We start from the raw sequence: 21,748 nt of genomic DNA on the forward strand, positions 1-21,748 counted from the left end.
TAGGGTCTTAGGAAAGTCTACACTTTCAGCTGCTCTAACGTCTGGGGTTCTACTTGGAGACAGGGCATGGCCAAGAGGACAGCTTCAAGACCAAGACCCTGGGGCAGGTCTCAGTCCTGTGAAGACTCTTGGAGAGGCTGCCTCCAGTACCCAGGTTGCCGGTCCCCCCACTCCCTGACTCGTGAGGGCTCAGGACCCCACTTATGATTTCTTCATAAGTCTCCAAGATGTAAATCCTCCTCATAAGTATTTATGATGCTGCAGATTTAACATAATAAAACACTTGGCGATTATGGATAAGCCAGTCGGGAAAGCCACGGTTCTCCAGGAGGGGAGAAAAGGAGACTTTTCAATCTCGCACATTAAATAAAAAACAGCTTAGCCCCAGACCATCTTCCCACAGCCTGGAAACAGATGGAGGCCTCAGAGGATGTTCCTGCATTGCCCTTGCCCCCTCTCCTAGAGCCTAGGAGGAGCAGGGGCAGGCCAGGGGTGGGCTAATTCCCTCTGAGAATGTCCTGTAACTGCTGAGCCATCTGCCGGGACCCAATCTCAGAGGGCAGCTGGCCTGGGGCAGAGACAGACCCAGCCCTTCTTAACCACCCCCTTCCATCCCAGCAGCCTGAATCCCGGAGAGACAGGGCTCTCACTAGAAGGATCTTGGGAGTGGCTCACCCTGCAGGGGCAGGGGTGGGTGCAAAGCTGGGGAACTAGGATGTAGGTGGCTCAGGGGTTCCAAGCACAGATGTAGGGTGAGAAGGTCCCAGTTCAAATCCTGACTCCTCCCTTTCATTCTAGCCGAGGCTGGAGCGCAGTGACATGACCATAGCTCACTGCAGACTTGAACTCCTCGGTTCAAGCGATCCTCCTGCCTCAGCCTACTGAGTAGCTGGGACTACATGCATGTGTCACCATGCCAGGCTAATTTTTTTAAAATTTATTTTTGTAGAAACAGCATCTTGCTATAGTGCCCAGCGTGCTCTCAAACTCCTGGGCTCAAGCAATCCTCCTGACTTGGCCTCCCAAAGTGCTGAGATTACAGGTTTGAGCCACTGCACTCCGCCTGGCTCCATCCTTAATGGCCACCTTCCCTTGGGCCAGTCACCTCCACGAGCCTCTTTTCCCATCTCAAACCAGGGTCACAGCAGTTTCCAGCTCTTAGGCTGCTGTGAGGGTTAAAAGAGATAATGCATCTGTAGGATATAATGCTCAGAAGTGCTACTGTTAATTGGATAGCATTCTCTCACAGCCCACAGGCTGGACCTTCCCTGCCACTCCTGACCCATGGCCCAGGAGTGCTTTCAGCCTGTGGGACCTCCGGACCACTGAAGAGGCAACAGGCAGGCTCGGCTGTCCCATGGTGCCCCTGTGGTCTCCTGATTTCCACCTGGAAAATGAGGCAATGTCACGGCCTCCCTCCTGGGTTGCAGTGCAGCCTAAGGGACATGACAAGGGGTGATCGAGGCATTACACTCTTGCTATAGTTCAGATGGTGATTCTGGAACTGGAAGGGGCTGGGAGCTCTCTCTAGGCTATCTGGGCTGGACAAACAGCCCCATCCTCAGGGCGGGCTGAGTGAGTAGACAGAGAAAACCATGAGTGAGCCAAGTACTCCCCCCACCACGGCTGTCTCTCCTCTTCCTCGCCTCCTGCTCCTGCCTGCACTGGCTCTCAACACACCCTCTCTCCTGCGAGGCGCAGCCAGGACCCCTGCTCTGCCCTCCTCTACTCTCCTCCTGGGGTGGGGTCTCCGCAGGCTGTGCCCCCTCTGCTAGGACACTGACTATGGCCCTAGGAAGGCAGGAGTGAGGCCTGTGAAGGCCAGTTGGCTGGTGAGAGGGGCTGCAATGCCCCTCTCCTTCTCATTCTTCCAGACTGCACTTTGGTTTGGAGAAGGGTGCAAATTCCATTGGGAGGTGGGATCTATGTCCCCTTGAAATGAAGGGGGCTTTGTGACTGCCCAAACCAGTCAAGTGTGGCAAAAGTGACAGCACATGACTTCCAAGACCAGGTTGTAAAAACCACGCAGCCTCTCCCTTGTTCTCAGCCACTGGGTAAGCCATCCTATTACCCTGAGGCCGACATGTGACACTACAAAGAGAGAAGAGAGAGAGAGAGGGGATATGAATGGCTCCAGCTCCAGCTGCCATCTGACTGCAACTGCAGGAGAGAGTATGACAGCTGAACCTCGATAACCCCCAGAACATGAGAAGTACTCATGACTTGTATTGTTTTAAGCCACTATGCTTTGGGATCATATTATGTAACAGATAACTGCAATATCCCCATGACATCATATGTTTGGAAAGACTGATCTATTCAGGCTCAGCATGTAAAAGACACTCGTGGTGCCCTCTCTCCTCTTGCACCCAGAGCAGACATCACTAATCAATCCCAGCACACTCCCTGAAGCCAGACCTGCCTTAGAATCTTGTCCAGCTAGAGATCTGGCAGTCACTACAAATTGATTAGAACTGGGCAAAACAGATTTGCTATCAGTGACCTCAGGTTTTAGTAAGCCATGGTGAACAGCAGCCCAGGTTTCTGGACCGACCATAACGTAGCCATTGATATCATTTAGTGGCAGCTTAGGAGAAATGCAGGCAAAGTAGCTAGGGCTATTGTCTTTGTAAACTCAAATCGAGAATTTGAGCCAGCAAGTCACCCACAGGGGTCTATGGACATGCTAATTTGCCCAGCTAGCTCCTGAATAACTCCTTCCCAGTCACATCCAGATGGAGCCTCTCGTGGCCCTTACCATTACAATGTTGGAACTTCCCCCGTGAGCCCTCTTGGGAGTGGTTGACACATAAGCTGGTGTTACCAGCTTAGCACTGAACAGTCAGGTGACTTGCAGACTTGCAGACTGACAGGATCCCTGAGAAGAGAAGGGAAGAAGACCCCTGCATCCCCACACGCTTCCCACTGGCTGCTGCCACAATGTCACAGCGATGTCATAGCATGTGGCTCGAGAGTGACAGCCCAGCTCTCTGGGGGCATCACCAGGGATCTGATCTGACTTCTCACTCTTCATGCATAAATCTGAGCTGCTGCATCCTACTTTGGTGACCACCACTTAAGTAGGCAGAAAAAAAGCAGCTGCAGGCAAGAGGGGAGTAGAGGAGGCAGGAGACCAAGGCGGAGGCCTGAGAGAGGGAAGAGAGCCGCCTACCTGTTGACAAGCAGGAAGTTGGCCACCAGGCACAGCATGGAGGGCACGGTGGAGGCAACGGCAAGGTAGCTCTCAAAGTAGTTCTGCAAGCACACAAGTGGGGAGGTGCTGCGGTCACTCAGGGATGGAGGTGAGCAGTCCCACCCGAGCAGAGACAGGGCCCCTCTCTGTGGGGTTTCTCTCCACTGTCTTCAGACACCCAGGAGCTGTGGGTGAGCCCACCTCCAAACAAGGCCCCACCCCATCTCCAGCCTAAGACCGCTCACTCAGCCACTCAACAAACAGCTGCCAATGTCAGCTGTACTAAGTGCTAGAGGCATAGGAAGGATAAGTCGTTCCTGTCCCCAGTGAGGCCCTTGGTGCTGTGCAGCCCACACTTCTGCCCAGGGACTGAGGCCATGGGGACAGAACTCAGTGTTATGTCTGAAAAGAAAAGTTTGCCCTATCAGCCTTCTTGGCCCATCACCAAAATGCAAGACTATCCACGTTTTTGTTTTTAAGTTTTTAGTAGAGACGAGGTCTTGCTATGTTGCCCAGGCTGGTCTCAAACTCCTGAGCTCAAGTGATCCTCTCGCCTTGGCCCCGCAAAGCGCTGGTATTACAGGCACGAGGCACCGCTCGCTTGGGTTTTCTTGTGACCCAACCACATTCTCGCTTTCTTGCCACCAAGTGAGACCTTTTAGATATACACCAGGCCCTGCTCCCTACAGGGAAACTCTGTTCTCACTCTGGATTTGCTCTCTTGATAGAACAGCTACAGAAGGTCAAAGCCATTTGGGGAAGTAGCTCCTAGATTGCACAGAATGAGGAAAAAGGGCATTTTCTGGCAGCAGCTCAGGGGTGTGACAAAGAACTGTGCAAACACAGACAGATGAATTGCCTGATTATGATGTGCTGGAACTCACAGCTAAAGAAGCTGTGTGGCAGCTGTATGTGTCTGTGAAAACTCAAAGAATGTCCAGTCATTAGGATGGACTGTACTATGTGTGCATTATCTCTTAATATACCTATCTTTAAAAACAAAACAAGGCTGGGCATGGTGACTCATACTTGTAATCCCAGCATTTTGGGAGGCCAAGGTGGGAGGATGGCTTGAACCCAGGAGACCACCCTGGGCAAATAGTGAGACTCTGTCTCTACAAAAAATAAAAAAATTAGTCGGGCATGGTGGTGTGCACCTGTAAGTCCCAGCTACTCAGAAGGCTGAGGCAGGGGGATTGCTGGAGCAAGGAGTTCGAGGCTGCAGTGAGTACACCACTGCACTTTAGCCTGGGCAACAGAGTGAGACCCCATCTCTAAAAAATAACAGAAAGAAAGATGTCATGGGCCCCTTTGAGTCTGAAGCACTAGCCTTCCATAGTTCCCTTTGAAGCCTGCAGAGTGCTTTGTGGTCTTTGAAATCTGTACCCTGAATATAAGGCTGTGGTGGCCTTGCAATTAAAATGATAATCGCAGCTAGTGAGGTCCGTCAACCATGAGCCTGGGAAATAGCCTTTGAGCTGCACCTCATTGTTCCTGCCCTGATGAGCTCAGTAGAGCCTGGACTGGTCGGGGGCACTCAGTCAATTACATCTTGACACAGTGGCTGGGCCTCTGAGGCTGGGAGGGCATCGAGTAGAATGAAGGAGAGAGGCCCTTAGGAGGAGAGGGCTGCAGATGGGGCTGCGTCTGCCCCCAGCCCAAGCCCCTGGTGAGGCCCCTTCATCCAGTGGCTGCTCGATCTGTGTAATGCAGAATCTCTGATGATTTTGTTTCTTCAAGCAGGCTCAGGTTCCCTGAATGAGAATTTTTCAGGTAACTGAATGTGCCTGTTTGTTGATATTGAAGCAGTAAAAGCCATCATTTAATGTTGAAAAGCTTTTTGGATATTGACCACTGGATAAGACTCTGAGTCTCTTTCTGTTGTCTGGGCCCATTTCTCTGCCTTACAAAGAATTCAGAGAACAGACTTGAGGCCAGGCCATCATTCCATGAGCACAGATCAGGAGATGGAGATGCACATGGTGACAGGAGTTGACTCAGCACATCCCACAGAATTTACAAAAACAAACCACTTAATTCCTGATAGAAACACATGGTGGGTTGTATTCAATTATTTGCTGCTTTTGCCTATAGGAGAAGTTCTAAAATGAGGTGTGGTGGCAGACTCTAAGGTGGCCCGTGATCCCTGCCTCCTGGTGCTCACAACTGCGATGCCCTCCCCTGAGTGTGGATGAGACCTGTGGCTGCTTCCAACCGAGAGAGTAGAGCAAACATGAGGTGTTACATAGGACTGTAGCACCCACATTGCTGGACTCTTTTCCTCCCTTGCCAGATTTGGGGAGGCAAGTGGCCATGTTGGGGAACCCTACCTGGCATGGAACCCCAAGTTGCTGAGGGCGGTCTCCAGCCCTCTCCCTGCAAGAAACTGAAGCTCTCAGGCCTACAACCACTAGGAACTGAATTCTGCCAACAACTGGAGTGGGCTTGGAAGTGACCTTTCTCCAGCTAAGCCTCAGAGGAGACTGTAGCTCTGGCTGACTGATTGCAGCCTTGTGCAAATTCAGGCAGGAGACCCAGCTAAGCTGTGCCTGGACTTCTGGCCCACAGAAACCCTGTAATTATAAATGCAGGTTGTTTTAAGCCACTCATTTGTAGTATTTTGCTAGGCAGCGATAGATTCCTAATTCATGAGGGTTTCCGACAGCTGGGTTCCTACTAATCAGGGTTTTCCTGAATATTTCAGCCTTCCTGTTTCAATTTAAATTCAGTTCCTTGAAGAAAACCAGGACAGTTGATCATGCTCCTTTCTTTGACCCCCCAAGAGACAGGAGGAGCAGTGTGCTCACGCATGAGGGGCACAGAGGGTTAGCACACCAGTCCCTGCAGCCCTTCCCCACCAAACCCTCGGCTGAAATTAGGGTTTTTGCAGGTGGCATGTGCTGATTTCAAGAAACGGACTTACTGGATGTTGCTCCAGACGGACTTACCCTGCCTGCCCCTCAGGTAACTCACCTTGGTCCCCTGTCCACAGCCATTGGTCCCATGGTCATAAAATCACTGCCACTGCTGCCACCACTGCCACCAAAGGAGGAGCTGACCCCCACAGAGAGACCCCACGCCCTGCTAGGCTGCACCAGTGGCTGTGAGAGGGGTGGGGGACGCTCCCCCGAGGATGGGGGAGTCAAGCCCCGTGAGACCCACTTTAACCAATGAGAGGCAGGAGCTGGAAGGAGCCCACAGATCGTTCGCCCGCCTCTCCTCTCCCCAGACTGGCTGCTCTGAACGTGGTGGCTCCACAAGACTTTTCCAAGGTGTTCCGTGTGTGCTGCTGCAAAGCTGTGGCCACTCCAAAATACCATCGCCCATTGTGTTTGCTCTCTGTGTCTCAGCCCTACTTCCCTTTCCCTCCCTCTTACTTCCCCGGACCGCACTCCCTGATGGAGTATTCCCACCAGCACTGCCTTCCTAAGAAACCAGAGGCAAAGGTCTACGTTCCACTCTTGATTATTTACTTTGTAGCCAGGCAGCTGGCATGTCCCTCCTGGGTTCATCTCATTTGCTTCCAAGAGGTGTTGGGGCTATCTTCTCCCATTTTACTTACGGAAATGTGAAGACATTTGAATACAGCTCCAAACTCACTGTGACTAGGATGGTAATAAGACTGCCCCCAAAGCAATCCATCCATCTAATGAATGGGGGATTTTATGTACAGCAGTGTTTGGGGATCACTCACAGAGTTCACCTCCACTGGGGCCTGACTCCTGAGAGCTCCCTCAAAAGTCTGTTTTGATTTGTTCTACCCCTACAACCAATTCCACCTCTAGAGATGAGCACATGGACCCAAAGGCCAGCTCCAGCCATAGAGGAGTGGGGGGATGAGAAGATCGTCAGGGAGCTGGCAGTGGGGCCACTGTGTATGATGGTGGAGGCTGAACTTTGCACAACTCCAGGGGCACCAGACCTGTAGGCTTGTGATAGGAATGGCGCCACTCAGAATTATGCCACAGCAGCTCTGTTTACATAGCTGACTAAAAGCCTGGAGGCCTGGGGGTCAATGTGGGCCTTGTAGAACCAGAGGTGAAAGGCTGGGAGTGACTCAGCAAGAAGGCAGGGCTGGAACGCAGGTGGATGCAGGGCAAAGACATTAGGAGGTGACAGGCCTCCCAAGCAAGTTTCTCTGCCCCAGCAGGAGGGCCCTGGGCAGGAGATCCTTAGGCTGGTTAGTAATCTCATGGTGCTCAGCCCTGGCTGGGCAGTCACTTCTGTGCAGGTCAGCACCTCTTCCTGTTTTGACCTGTCCCTTTGTTTGCTGAAGAGGTGTCAAGCCCGTGTGCCAGTGCTGTGCTGGTGGCTGGGTGGATACAACGGAGAAGCTGTGGCACCTGCGTGCCCTCGGGGAGGTGGACGCAAGCCTGGATCTGGAGTACAACAGATACAAAGTGTTGGGGGGCATGGAAGGAGGGGCTCTGGGGGGTTTCCACCAGGGCCATCTTGGACGGCGGCTGGAAAGATTGGGGGAAGCATGCCAGACAGATATGGGAGGTACGGGTGCCAGTGGGGAGAGAAACATTCCCAACAGGACGGAACAGCTGGCACAAAAGCATGAAGGGATGCTTCCCCACCAGTGAGGATACCAGCGCAGCTCATCTGTTGAAAGCAACCTGAGGCTTCCTTAGCACCAACAGCCCCTCCTGAGCTGAAGCAAACCACACTGTGTTGTCCATCCCATCCACAGGAGGGATGGCAGAACCTCAGGCAGCCAAGGCACTCAACCCCCAGAGTGCTAATGGCAGAGAGGCCCATCAGTCACCTCTGAATTCTCAAACCCACGTGGGAGAGGCCCAGCTCTGAGGAACAGAGGGATAGCTGTGCTCCCTGAATGTGAGATCTGATCTCCCTGCGCACCACTATCTCCCTAGCGTTATCTACACCCTGCAATGACCTGGAGCTCAGGCAGGGTGTGGGACTCAACATCCAGTCTCTAAGTAATCGCATCAAAGTCAGTTAACCCAGGTGGGGAAGTGGGAGCTCTGCAGAATGCCAGAGAACTCTGACATGCAAGCAGCACAGCTTCCAGAGGGCCTGCACACACCCCAGCCCATGTGCTCTTACCACAGCCAGTGAGGGCGAGGCAGGGCTGGAATCGCTCCCATTTTACAGATAAGCAGCCTGAGGCTCACAGAGGTAGAGGAATCTCCCAGAGGTACACAGAGGTCCACATTGGGAGTGCTGGTGGCAGCATCTTTTGCTGCAGAGCAGGGCAGAGACCAGGTGGAGACATATTTATCATCCCCCTACAAATGTATAAGCTGCTCTAGCTGAGGTTGTCTGTCTCCTGGAGGCACAAGCCCAAACACTATCACTGGGGTCACGGTGCATCACCAGGAAGCCTCAGATGCTGGGCCTGGCAGCCACATGCCTTCCAGCAGCAAGCAGGAACGTGAGACACGTTCCTCTCAGGGTGGGCAGTGTCTTTCTTCTATCTGGCCCTAAGGTGCAGGTGACCTGCCCAAGCCAGCAAATGACAGAGTTTCATTTTTTTTTCTTTTTTTTCGAGACAGAGTCTTGCTCTGTCGCTCAGGCTGGAGTGCAGTGGCATGATCCTGGCTGACTGCAACCTCCGCCTCCTGGGTTCAAGCAATTCTCCCACCTCAGCCTCCCGAGTAGCTGGGATTACAGGCGTGCACTACCACACGCAGCTAATTTTGTATTTTTAGTAGGGACAGGGTTTCACCATGTTAGCCAGGATGGTCTTGAACTCCCGACCTCAGGTGATCCACCTCCTTTGACCTCCCAAAGTGTTGGGATTACAGGTGCTGAGCCATGGTGCCCGGCCAGGGTTTGATTTCTTTCTCCTCTTTCTGCAGTGGTAGACAAGAGTAAAGGAATGCATTAGCTAATCTTTTCTCTCAAATCCCACCGCCCATTCCCCTCAGCATTTCCAGAGGCCTATGGGTCTTAGTAGTGTTAAAAAGAAAAGAAAAGAAAAGAAAAAGATTAAGAGAAAAGCCCCCACCTCTGTCAGTTACCCAAAATTGACGGACATGGTTGGCAGCTAAGCAAAGACCATGTTAAAGAGTGCCTGTGGCTGGGCAGCATGGGGCAGGCTTCCAAGCTCTCGCCTTACTCTGCAACCCCTGCAAACAGCCCCAGAGTGGGCATGGGGGCCTCACCCAGACTGGCCCAGGGTGGGCACGGGGGTTCCTCACCCAGGCTGTGGACAGGCCCTGGCCCAGGGGTGCCAGGCGCCAGGGTACCCCCATATGGCGGGTGAATGTGGATGAGCCACTGCCGGCCTGGGCAGGGGGGCACTTGAGTCACGCGCCATGGTGAGAAGGAAACTCATTTTCATTTGCTACACTCTGACCCAGTTTGCGAACACCAGGAAAGGGCAGAGATGCTCTTCAAACACAATTTAAAAGCCCACCAGAGCCAGCTGGCCAGATGTGAGGCCCATTTTATGACAGGCCACATTTCCTCTCCTCCGCCACACTGAGAGGCTCCGTGCTAAGCGTCTCTTCTGGAAGAATTCAATTCCAGGCTCAGAGTCCAGGTAAAGAGGTTTCTTTGGGCAGGGAGGCCCCGAAATGAGCCCGTTTATCTCTGGCAGACCCTGGTTAAGCTTTCTCTTCCCTGAATGCCATTTGGGCACTTTGAAATAAGTGCAGCAAATTAGTCACGAGCTGTGGCAGACTCAGTGTCCGTGCTGCTGAGCGGCTTCTGCGAGGCAGCTTTGTGCAGCCCCCACCTCCAGAAAGCAGCAGCAGAGGCAGCTGGGCTCCTACCGGGCGGCCGAAGAAAAGCGATTCAAGCCTGGGGGTGGCAGCTCAAGGCAGCAGAGCGTTACCTGGATCACAGGGGCATGAAATTAGCAGCAGCGAGCAGGTTGGAGCCAAGAGTAGTTTGCCGTTGCAAACTTGCTGCTTTCGGATAGCTGAGTTCTGCAGCCTGGGATATTGCAGGGGAGGTGCCCTTGCCCTGGGCGTCAGCCCAGATCATTCCTGAGCAAAATGAGGTGAGCAGAGGGCAGATGTCCCTATAAGGGGTGGGGCTGGTATCCTTTCTGCGAGTTCCAAGGCCCTGTGTTTGGAGCACTGGCCCAGGAAAGTTAATGGGTGTGTGGCCAAGCGCAGGGACCAGCTGGGAGGGCTGGCTGGGCAGGGAAGGGGGGCAATGCCTGCTCCAGGGGCCAGGCAGGAGGCTAGATGCAGCCAGGCTGAAGGGGGAGGCCAGAGGCCCAAGGGAAGGACGAATCTGGGGTCAGAATCAGACTGGTAAGCTCTGGAAAATGCTGGCCAGACAGACGAAGCCACTGTGGCCACCCTAAGGAAGAGGGTCCCCATCTGACCCTTGCATGCAGCCGTCCCTCCTTTGGCCTCTCATGACAGCTCCAGGCCTGGGCTCACTGTAAATCTTGCTCTCTGAGCACCCCGGGGCTCTCCCCAGCCTTCAATCCTTTCTCACACCTCCTCAGGAATCCCTGCCGGAAGATGAGCAAAGTTCCTGTCTTCTGGAATGAGCGTCCTCGCCTTCCTCCCTGCAGTGTGTGCAAGGCTTTCTGGAGCACACCTCCTTTCCACTCCGCAAAAAGGGCTCTTCCTCCAGCCTAAGCTGACTTCCTGGAGACTCACACCATGAATCCCACCTTTCTTGCCTGCATTTTCTCTTTCCCTCACTGCTGCTTGTTCCTTTCTCTGCTGGCCAAGAGACTCTCTTAGGTCTCCCTTTGGGTAAAGAAAAAAAAAACTACTTTAACTTTGCTGCCTCCAGGAACCAGGCCCCTCCTCCCCTTCACTCCACACTCCTTGAAAATGTAGTTCATGTTGCCACTGCCAAAGCCATGTCCCTCCCGGCTGTCCTGGGGAAACATTTCCTCTAAGGGTCCTCAGCGTCCTCCTCGCAGCCCACCTGTAACCAAGGCCTGGTCTTGTTCCTCACACTCCAGACACTGCATGCTACCCCGTCTAGAGGGGGCTGAATTCATGCCCCCAAAATTCATGTCTACCCAGAATCTCAGGATGTGACTTATCTGGACATAGGGTCTTTGCAGATGTGCTTAGTTAAGAGGAGATCCTACTGGAGGAGGAATGACCCCTCAATCCACAGTATACGGGAAAAGAGGGAAGGATACACAGACACACAGGCAGAGGCTGCGTGAAGACAGAGCCACAGACTGCAGTGATGCTGCCATGAGCCAAAAAATGCCAAAGCAGCAGCAAGGAAATGTTATTCCCTAGAGCCTTGCTTTTCAGCTACCCAGTTTGTGGTACTTGGTGAAGGCAGCAAGAAACTAATGCAATGTCCTTCCAGCAGTCCTCTCCTCCAGATTCACAAGGACACACCCGCCCCCACCTCCACACTTCCTCATCATCTCTGTCCACCTCTGGCTCCCTCCACCATCCCGAGGTGCCCCCTGAGCTCCATCCTTCGTTTCCTGCCCTCCTTTTGTAAGGGTGGGGGTGGTGGTGGGAGAAGCTCACCTCCCCTGGCTTCATGACCTCTACCCATACATCCGTCTCTTCATCCAGAACAACTGCTTGGGGGTCCTGCTGAGCCCAAACCCCAAGCTCCTCAAATCAAAGGCCTTCAAGAGAAGACTCCCAAGCAGCCCCTCCAAAGGCCCCATGGTCATCCTCCTTTTCTCAGCCCCTCTTCAAAGCTTCCTTGGTTTCTCCTTCACCCTCACCCCAGTCAATCACATCTACTGGCCCCGTCTCCACATCACCTGACTATGGCTCACGTGTCCACCCAGTCTCCCCTCGGGTTCTAGCCTCTCCCCCAGGCATCCCCTCCACGCCTTTGCTCAAGCTCCTCCCTGGGCCTGGCCACCCTCAGCCTCCGCGCCTTATCAATCAGCCTCCCTGTGACTGCCACGCCCCTCCTCCTTGCAGCCTCGCCTCCAGGCCCCTCCTGCACCTTGCTGCATTGTCCCCTTGCTTGGCTCCTTTGCAGGAAACCTTAGGGGCTCCACTTGGAGAAATGATGGGGCGCGTGGAGGCAAGGGTGGCTGAGGGCCGATTCGCGGGTGGTCTCAGGCAGCTGCCTAAAGAGGAGTTTTGTTTTGGAAGGTACTGGGGAGCTCTGGGGGCTTCTCAATGCCAAACAGTATGGGGGGCAGTGCTGGGCGTAGAAGGAATCACCTGGCAGAAATGGGTGGAGGGAGCAGATGGGAAGAAGCCGGTGGCAGTGGTTAATTTATTCATTCATCTATTCACTCACTAAAGGTGAAAGGCAGTTGACCTTCTAGAGCTCATTCACTCATTCAACAAATGATGGCCAAGCACCTTGTATGTGCCCAATGTGTTCTAGGGGCTGGGGATGCCAGTGTTCTAGGGAGGGAGGCACAAAAAAAAAAAAAGAAAAAAGAAAAAAAAAGAGTCAACAGCAAGTGGGGGGAAAAAAGACTGCAAATTAGGATAAATGCAATAAAACTAAAAAACAAATAATTGGCTAACCTAGAGCCTGGACAGAGGGAACAGCGTACGGTTGGCCCTGAGTCGGGAATGAGCTTGATGTGTTCAAGCCTCCACAGGGGTGAGCTGGAGTATGGATGGGGATGGGGGGAGGCTGGGGCCCAGGCAGGTCGGGGTGTGCAGGCTGTGGTGGAGGTGCACTGCGGGATCACGGTGCACAATCCAGCGATGGCGGTTCTTCCTCCCATCCCTGTCTCCTCTCCACAAATACTCAGAGATGGATTCATCCTTCTGCAAATATTTACTGAGCTCACTAGATGTTGTAGACATGGGAGATTCAGCTCAAGTTCCTGCCTTTACGGAACTGCCCATCTAGTCAAAGAGATGGCTAGCAAATGCATAAACAAATAGATAATAGGCCAGGCAGTGGTCACTGATATGAAGACAAATTCAGCAGGGTAGGTACCTCTATAATAGATCACAGAACTGGGAAAGAGCTGTAAGTGAGTGTTCCCAGTCCAGAGGTTGGCAGCGGGCTACCCCCGGGCCAAATCTGCCCTCTTCCTTTGTGTGAACACTGGAATGCGGTCGGCCTTCGGTCAGCCCATTTGTTTACATGTTGTCAAGGGCAGTTTTCACTCTGCAAGGGCAGGGCTGAGTAGCAAACAGAGGTTGTGGGGCCCACAAAGCCTAAAATACGAACCATCTGGCCCTTTGCGGGAAAAGTTTCTGGGTCCCAATCTACGGTCTCATATCTTCATTCCTCAAAGGAGGACATGGTCTCAAGTCACCCAGCAAGTTTGAAACACAGTCAGAAACAGAAGCCAGCTCTCCTGAATCCAGAGTCTTTCTGCCAGGCAGGGTGAGCAAGGAAGATGGAAACCTCATTTCTACCTACCCTTATACCCTGCCTCGGCCAAGCCTTCACAAGGTCCCCTAGCAAGGGGCAAGCTGACTGCTTTGATTCTTATCCCCTTTATTCCCCCCATGTACTCTCAGGCTGGAACCAGAATAGGCAGAGTAAGGGCTTAGAAACCAAGGGGTCAGAGAAACAGGGAACCTCACGGATCCATGCACGAGTGACCCCAAGCTCCCTGAGGATGAGCTGATCAGAGGCTCAGCCCCTGCTGATGCTCGGGCCAGCCAGTCTTTCCTCTTCTGCAGCCTGACTTCTGCCATGTGATAGGGAAAACAGGAAGAAGGCCTTTCAAGAAAACTCCCCACCTACTCTTGCCTGATCGGGCAGGCTTCTGCATCCCCCAGAGGGTCCCGTGCATCAGTGTCACAAGGCTGATGACCAGGGACAAGGGCCATGCCCTGTGGCCTGGTAGTAATGAGGAGGTGGTCTGGGGGTGCTCCAGCCTCTCTCTGTAGTAGAAAACCTTAGGGACCATCAGGAAGAGGGAGTCCTTAGCCAACCCCTGGCAGGCACTTCCTCAACAACAGACTGCTCCCGCCTTGGGGAGGCTGTTTCTCTTTGGAGGTGCATGTGGGCAGAAACCACAGGCTGCTCTAGGCCTCAGGTGCCTGCATGCAGACAGGCACAGACATGCACGGAAACACAGGCACATAGGGAGAAACAGCAGCTGTCCTCTGCCTCCACTAGAGTACTCATTAACCCATTAAACAGGCAAAGGCTGTTCCACAGTCCTCCCAGGCAGTGAGGACCGGCAAGAGGCCAGCAAGGAGGTCCCAGGCACCCAGTGCTGCAGACCCTTCCCAGGCTGCCTGCCTGTGTCAAAAGCGCTGGGTTCCTCAGTGGAGACTCTAATTTAGGTTCCGCTCTCTGGACACTTGTGATATCAATCATGTTAAAGAGACACTTCAGCACTTAAGGTCCAGGCCATCTTCTAATTTGTCCAGGAAATCACCTCTGGATTTTAAGGATATATGCAGGAAGAAATAAAATCGAAGGCAGAGAGGGAGTAGTCAATAGCCTGGAGGGCAAGGGAGCACAGCGCGGGTGGGGAAAAAGGGTCGTGAGCACTTAGGGAGAAAATAAGAAGAGAACTAGAGAAGCTGAGGCCACCAAAGGCATGACTGACAGCGTTTCAAACTAGGCTTTTTTCCCCTCTGCAGGACGCAGCAAGAGCTAAAAACAGAAGAAAAAGCCATCACAGGTGTATTCCCAATAAATATTGGGAATGGCACGCTGGCTGGGCCCACAGTTAGAATCAGAGGGTGGACAAGGGGATTTTTAAAAATGACTCACTTTTGGTTCTAATTTTTAAAAATGGTGTAGAGCAGTCATCCACGCCAGCCGAAGCAACTGGCAGCCACTCATGCACCACCCAGTGGCAGAAAGCCTGAAGCCCATCCTGCCTGACCTCAGACTCCCCATCTCTTTTCCTAGGATGACAAAGCTCAGGCAAAATCCCACTTTAATACACTTCTTTCTATGTGGGGAGGAGGGGTGTTATGCCCTTCTCCACTCTTGGGAATTCTGCTCTTAAAAATTGGATTGCTGGTAGGGTGCAGTGGTTCACACCTGTAATCCCAGCACTTTGAGAGGCCAAGGTGGGCGAATCACTTGAGGTCAGGAGTTCAAGACCAACCTGGCCAACATGGTGAAACCCCATCTCTACCAAAAATACAAAAATTAGCCAGGTGTGGTGGTGGGCGCCTGTAATCCCAGCTACTCAGGAGGCTGAGGCAGCAGAATTGCTTGAACCCGGGAGGCAGAGTGAACCCAGGAGCCAAGATCACGCCACTGCACTCCAGCCTCGGTGATACAATGAGACTGTGTCTCCAAAAAAAAAAAAAAAAAAAAGAAAAGAAAAAGAAAAGAGAAGAGAAGAGAAGAAAAAAGAATAAAAGAATAAAAGAGGATTGCAAAGGGAGTCTAAACATTGTTTCCATTTGGAGAGAGATCTGAGTAGCACTAAAACGGTTCTGCAGGAACACCACCTGGCACAAAGGAGAGACTCCTAGATACCTGCTCCCCTGGCCAGCTGGCATCAGGACCACCTGGCAACAGTGCCCAGGCCTCACCCAGGGAGATAAAGTCATCAGGGAAGGGTCTAGGAATCCGGGTATTTGCCAAGTGTCCCAGGAAATCTGATACTGATTCAGGTACCCTGGGCTGCCACCCCCCTTCTTATTAGCTATGTGGCATCAACGAGTTACTTACTGTCTCTACTTTCCTCCTCTGTAGAATGAGGACATGACGCATCCTCATAGATGGCTACAAAGTTAGGGGAAACAGGCAGAGCAGGGTTTTTCAAACTACAGGTTGCACAGCTCATTAAAGAATATGAAATTCATTTGATGGGTCACGACCAGAATTTTATTTTATTCTATTTAATTCTTTGTTGCCGTCTTTCTTACTAAACGTGAGTGAGCTGTCTGCATCTTTTTCTGGGACCCTTCTCTGTGCACCTGAGCCCTCTGGCCTGCTCATGGACCTCGCTGAGCTATGCTCCCTCTTCTTCATCGTGTGTTTTTCCTTCTCTGCTGGATGATTTGCTTCCACACACAAACTGCCTGCTATGTCTCTCGTATTAAAAATAAAAGAACAGAAAATTCTCCCCCTTCTAAATCACAGTTCCCTGCAGCTTGTGCCTCATTGTCCTGCTCCCATTTAAAGCAAAATTCCTTGAGTTTGCTGTCTCCTCTGTCCCTCCCCGCATCCTCCACGATGCTGCTCCCCAAGGTCACCATGAACCTGCACAAGGTCAAACTCAAGGACAAACTCTCCATCCTCATCCTGCATGGCTTACAACCAGCACTGCCACTGTTGCGTCACTTGCTCCTCCTTGAAACTGCAGTCAGAGTGGAGTTTTCTTTTTTTAAGTACAGATGCAGCTTCATGAAACTGTTGTTTGCATTATAGACACAAATATCTTGCCAGGTGAGACAGCCATCATGCTCCAAAAAATTTCAAAAATGCTGATATAAAGCAATGGGGTTAAGATCACAGATACCTGGGTTGACAGGGCCCAGGTCTGAGTCCCAGTCGTCACTTACTTTGTACCTGGGAGCAAATGACTTAAACTTTTCAACCTTGGTTTCCTTCTCTGTATAATGGGTATAATAAACCTATGTCTTTGGGCTGTAAAAAAAAAAAACAAAAGATCATGAAAAAAAAAAAAGCTTCTAGTACACAGTAGATTGCTTAATAAATATTGCTGAGTTAATGAATGAATCTGTGCCCTCAGCAGTGCCTGGCACATGGTAAGAGCTTAGTAAAGGCAGTGAATGTTGGGATTTAGTGAAGTCCTCATGCAGCAGCTACCACCTATAAGGCACGCCATAACTGTCAGGACTTTCCACCCTACCTGTGTCTGCAGCATTATGTAAATGCTGCCAGGTGGGTCTGTGGGCAAAAGGCCCAAGGGCGACAGAGCCTGCCTCCAACCCACACAGTGGGTAAGGGCACTGCTAGACTAGAGTCCCTCTGTTGCCAAATCTGGGTTCCTCCCAGCTACCTTGTGGTCCTATGAGACAGGACCAATCCACCTTTCACCCAGCTGTGGAGCCTTTAGCAAATAGATATCCTGTGACTTTTAAACCTCTGGGAACAGGGAGCCTCCGCTCCCTGACACAGCACAGAGAGGTTACCCAGCTGGGTCAGGGCCTCAGGACTGCCTCTCTTCTGCTCTCCCAGTTTCACTTGCTCTTGCTTTGTGCCACCCCAGGTGTAGGATGCCCATGTTGAGCCCAGTTGGCCCTATCACTCCTTTTCCACGAGCCTGGGAAATTGGAAGGAAGAGGAGGGTGGCTGTGGAGCCCCCATCTCCTAACTATATCCCTTGGCCCCCTGGCCCAGCAAAGGGGAGCATTACCAAGAGAAAGGGCAAAGGCTCTTCCAGGGGCCCCACTGGCTGGCGTGGAACTGTGGGCTTGCGGGTGCAGCTCAAGCCCAGAGCATTTCCGTTAGACAAGCACCGAACCCTCCAACCACCTACATTTGTAGGGAGTCCCATGAGGAACCCCACACTCTGAGGTAGACTAGGCCAACTCCTTGGACTTACCACAGGATGTGGCCCTAATTCTCCAAGGGGGAAACTGTCCCCTTCACTGCCAGGTTTGACAACTCGACTTGCATGGCAGGAAGCTCTCCCAGAAGGCTCACCTAAGTCTCTCATGATGTAGCCTTTGCCTGTTTAATGGGTTAATGGGTACTCTAGTGGAGGCAGAGGACAGCTGTTCTTTCTCCCTATGTGGTAACATTTTACTTGAATCGTAGTCCTTTTTGTTTTGAGACTGGTGTTTCACTATGTTGCCAAGTCTGGTCTCGAACTCCTGGGCTCAAGCTCACTGTTCTGTTCTCCCACCTCAGCCTCCTGAGTAGCTGGAACTACAGGCACACGCCACCACACCTGGCCTGGATCATGGTTCTTATCTGGCTACACATTAGCCTTATCTAGAGAACTTAAAATGCTTGTGCCCAGGCCCCTCAGAATGAATTAGAATTGGGTGAGTGGAACACGTGGGATGTGGGGTATTTTCTTTTCTTTTTTTCTTTCTTTTTTTTTTTTTTTTTTGAGACAGACTCTTGCTCTGTTGCCCAGGCTGGAGTGCAGTGCCACGATCATGGCTCACTGCAGCCTCTGCCTCCCAGGTTCCAATGAATCTCCTGCCTCAGCCTCCTGGGTAGCCGGGATAACAGGCACACGCAGGTGGGGTATTTTCTAAAAGCTTCCCAGGTGATCCCGATGTGCAGCCAGGGCTGAGCGTGCCAAGGTAGACAGATAGCTTGGAGAACACGCTGGGTATAAGCATGGGCTCTGCAGTTCTATCACTTGCTAGCAAATAACCTTGGGTCAGTGGCCTAAAATCTGTGAGCCTTGGTTTCATTTGGCAACTGGAATGGCAGCACCTAGCTCACCAGGATGTCATGTGGAAAAAGAAGATGGCAGGTCAAGCGGGAGGTGGGTACAGGCTGCATGGCAGGGACTTGGTAACCTCTGATAACCTGTCCTCCAGTATCCTCTTCTCCACACAAGCTCATCCTGCTTCCTTTGAACACTTCCTCCTTGGATTGGGAGGTCAGCCCTTCAAGGGCAGATCCCAAGTATGCTATCTTGCTTCTTTGCAGGGCTGAGAGACTGGACCAGAACTAAGGAACTGGAAATAAGGGGAGGGGATGCCCTAGGTCCCCCACTTGCTGAACCAGGACAACCTGGCTACCTTCCCTATGGCAGGAACCCCACTTCATGTCTATGTCAACACACCTGAAAGATCAAAACTCCTTTACTGGTAGCCACTGTGACTCCCAGATCTTCTTCTGCTCCCTTGCAGAGCCATGGCATCACTATCATGGATTGGGTTGTGGAGCTTTCCTTCTCAGCCTTACAATAACTAATGTGACAAATATTTATGTGCTATTATGTGTTGGGTGCCATGCCAGGTGTGCCAGGGGCACAGGATGTAGAGTAAGAGAGTTTTATTCACCGGCGGGGAGGTCTCCTCATCTGTCATGGTGGATGATAACAGTTCCTGACCTACGGGTGCTGCAGGGCTGCATGAGATAATGCAGGCAAAGTGCTGAGAGCAGGAGCTCCCACCCAGCCAGCACTCGGTCTCCATGAGCTGTAGGGCAGGAATGTGATGGGAAAGTATGATGCAGCTCTGAAGACCCAGACATGGAGCCCCTAACTCAGAGAGGTGGCTTCAGGGGACGTGCCCAGGGATGAGCTGCTTCTGTCTCCTGCCTCACCCCTGGGACTGAGTACCCCTGGGGTACCTCTTGGTCAGATGGGGGGATGGACAGGGGCATCAGTAGAGTGCCTGGCCCGGGTCCCAGCCCTGCTGACACTAAGTCGGGCTGTAGGTCCCACCCATGACCTGGCCGCATCCTGCAGTCCCTCAGAGAGGAGTCCCTGGGCAGACCGAGGTACACAGGAAGGAAGGTGTAGAGAGTGGCTGTGGGGGCCTTGCAGCAAGGAATGGCCAGGAGAAGGTGCAGACACTCTTCTCTCCGGGGTAGGAAGTAGGGCTTGTCCAGCTCACTGTTTTGTTCTTGGCCAAGGGCAGCCAATACAGGCCTGCGGGAGAGCCTGGGGGAGGGCAAGGAGGCCCCACAGGGCAGGGGATGGCTTACAACCCCAGAGCCGGGGAGGACCTCCAGCTAAACAGGTCAGGTAGGGAAGGGACAAGGGACACTGGATCCAGGACCCAGGTGTAGAACCCAGGCACCTGGGGTTTCAGGCTGGAAAAGGAGGCCAGACCAGGGGCAGGCTCTCCAAAGGAAGGAAGATGGTGTTTGGTGGAGTCAAAGTGTGGGGGTGGGGGGTGGGGAATCTCCAGGATAGTACCCTACATACCACTCTCTGAGTATGAATGAGTCTGTAATCATCTGTCCACCTCAATGCGCCGTGAAATTCGCTATAGCCCTTCCTAGCTGTGTAATCTCAGGCAGGTTACCTAGCCTCTCTGAGCCTCTGGCTTTTTGTCTTAAGAAAAGGGTTACTAAGACCTGCATTGCAGGGCTAATGAGAAACAACACATGCAATACCCCTGCCAGGATGGTGGGCCCAGAGTCGGGCTCAGGCAATGGCGGCTGTTGCAGGCCCCTGTGCCATCTTCTCTTATCAATTCTTCCTCATTTATGCTCTAAATTTTTTTTTGCCCTGGGCCAATACACCTGTGATAGATTTATTGGAGGTTCTTATTCCAGAGAATAGAGACAGGAGGGCAGAGTGAGCAGGATACTTTCTAAGCCATCCCCACATTTGTCCAGGCAGAAGGAAATGAGCCCGCTGACCTTGAAAGTGACATAATTTGGGGGAGAGGGTGTCTGGGTAAACCTTCCTCCTGGGTCAAGCTCCCCATCAAATGGCATCCATCCCCAGAAGATGTTCAAAGGAAAGTACAGGAAAGAATAAACATCTAGACCCACAGCTAATTGAGTTGCAGGTGGTGGCTAGAGACAGGCCAATTTGACTCTCCCCCTCCTTCCCCTAAAGTGGCCCTCAGGTGACAGGGCAGACGGGTAGCCTCTCGCAGGGAAATCAGGAAGAGAGGAGGAAAGAGCTGGGGAGGTGGGTGGCTGGGATGAGGAATGAGGCAAAGAAAAATGGCCCGCAAAATGCAGAAACGCCCCAGCATGCTCGCTTCCCAATCCCGGCCCATGAATCGAGGGGTGACAGGTCTCTCATCTCCGATGCCAAGAGCCAGGAGCTCTGGGCAGCCGAAGGTACTACATCTGCACCTGCCAGCAGTTGGAGAGAGGCCATAAAGCATTGTAGCAGGGCTCAGAATGCCAAGTGCCTGCAGCTGGGAAGGGATCGCCTTGCGGTGAAAGCAGTACACGAGGCGAGGGCTGCTCCCAGAGCCAGGCCTGGACACCCCTCCCTCCAGAGGCTGCTTGATCCCGGGGACCTGGCGGTGGACAGAGGAGGGGCAGGGCAGGTGCACACGCAATCTAGCTCTGTGCCGGCCGAGACAGGCAGGGACCTTCTGGAGGAAGCCCAGTAGGCCAGGTGATTTACCGCGGCTGGCAGAAAGCTGGGACGTTGGAATCACTGGTAAATAAAAGCGGATTGTAAAGCACCCCGGCTAAGCCTGCGCCTGTGGAAATGCACCAGGGCTGCAGGCAGCTTAGAAGCATGGGCCCATCCCCCAAATGATCATCACAATAATAGTGTTTATAAAGCACTTAGGATGGGGTGCCAGGCCCTGTCCTAAGTGCTTTTTAACACATATTAATTTACTTAATCCTCACAACAGCCCTAAGAAGTTGGTGGTGGTATTATAATATCTTCCTTTAACATACCAGAAAGATGGCCGGGTGTGGTGGCTCATGCCTGTAACCCCAGCACTTTGGGAGGCTGAGGCGGGCGGATTTCTTGAGCCCAGGAGTTTGAGACCAGCCTGGGCAACATAGTGAGACCCTGTCTCTACCAAAAATACAAAAAATTTGGTCAGGCATGGTGGTGTGAGCCTGTAGTCTCAGCTACTCAGGAGGCTGAGGCAAGAGCATCACTTGAGCCCAGGGAGGTTGAGGCTGCAGTGAGCCTTGACTGTACCACTGCACTCCAGCCTGGGTGACAGTGCAAGACCCTGTCTCAAAAAAAAAAAAAAAAAGTACTAATATAGTCCAGAAATAGGAGGCAGCACGGAGAGTTCACACAGCCAAGCCCTGTCCAGTGCACCACAAACTCTACTGTGCCCTTCAGTCACCCGAGGGGCTTGGTAGCTCACAGGCCCTGTCTCAATTGGCCTCGAGTGGGTGGGA

At 52.5% G+C, this 21,748-nt stretch overlaps 1 protein-coding gene across 1 annotated transcript in view; it reads right to left on the minus strand.

Moving 5' to 3' along the window:
* Window positions 1-21,748, minus strand: part of SLC29A3 (solute carrier family 29 member 3) — a 44,189-nt gene that overhangs the window by 15,908 nt on the left and 6,533 nt on the right. Inside the window, exon 3 of the mRNA XM_031015677.3 lies at window positions 3,173-3,255. Coding sequence (XP_030871537.2) covers window positions 3,173-3,255 — 83 coding nt within the window. The remainder of the gene's footprint in view (window positions 1-3,172; window positions 3,256-21,748) is intronic.

Source organism: Gorilla gorilla, chromosome 8 (assembly GCF_029281585.2).
Source record: "Gorilla gorilla gorilla isolate KB3781 chromosome 8, NHGRI_mGorGor1-v2.1_pri, whole genome shotgun sequence".
In the NCBI taxonomy this organism is placed as follows: Eukaryota; Metazoa; Chordata; class Mammalia; order Primates; family Hominidae; genus Gorilla; species Gorilla gorilla.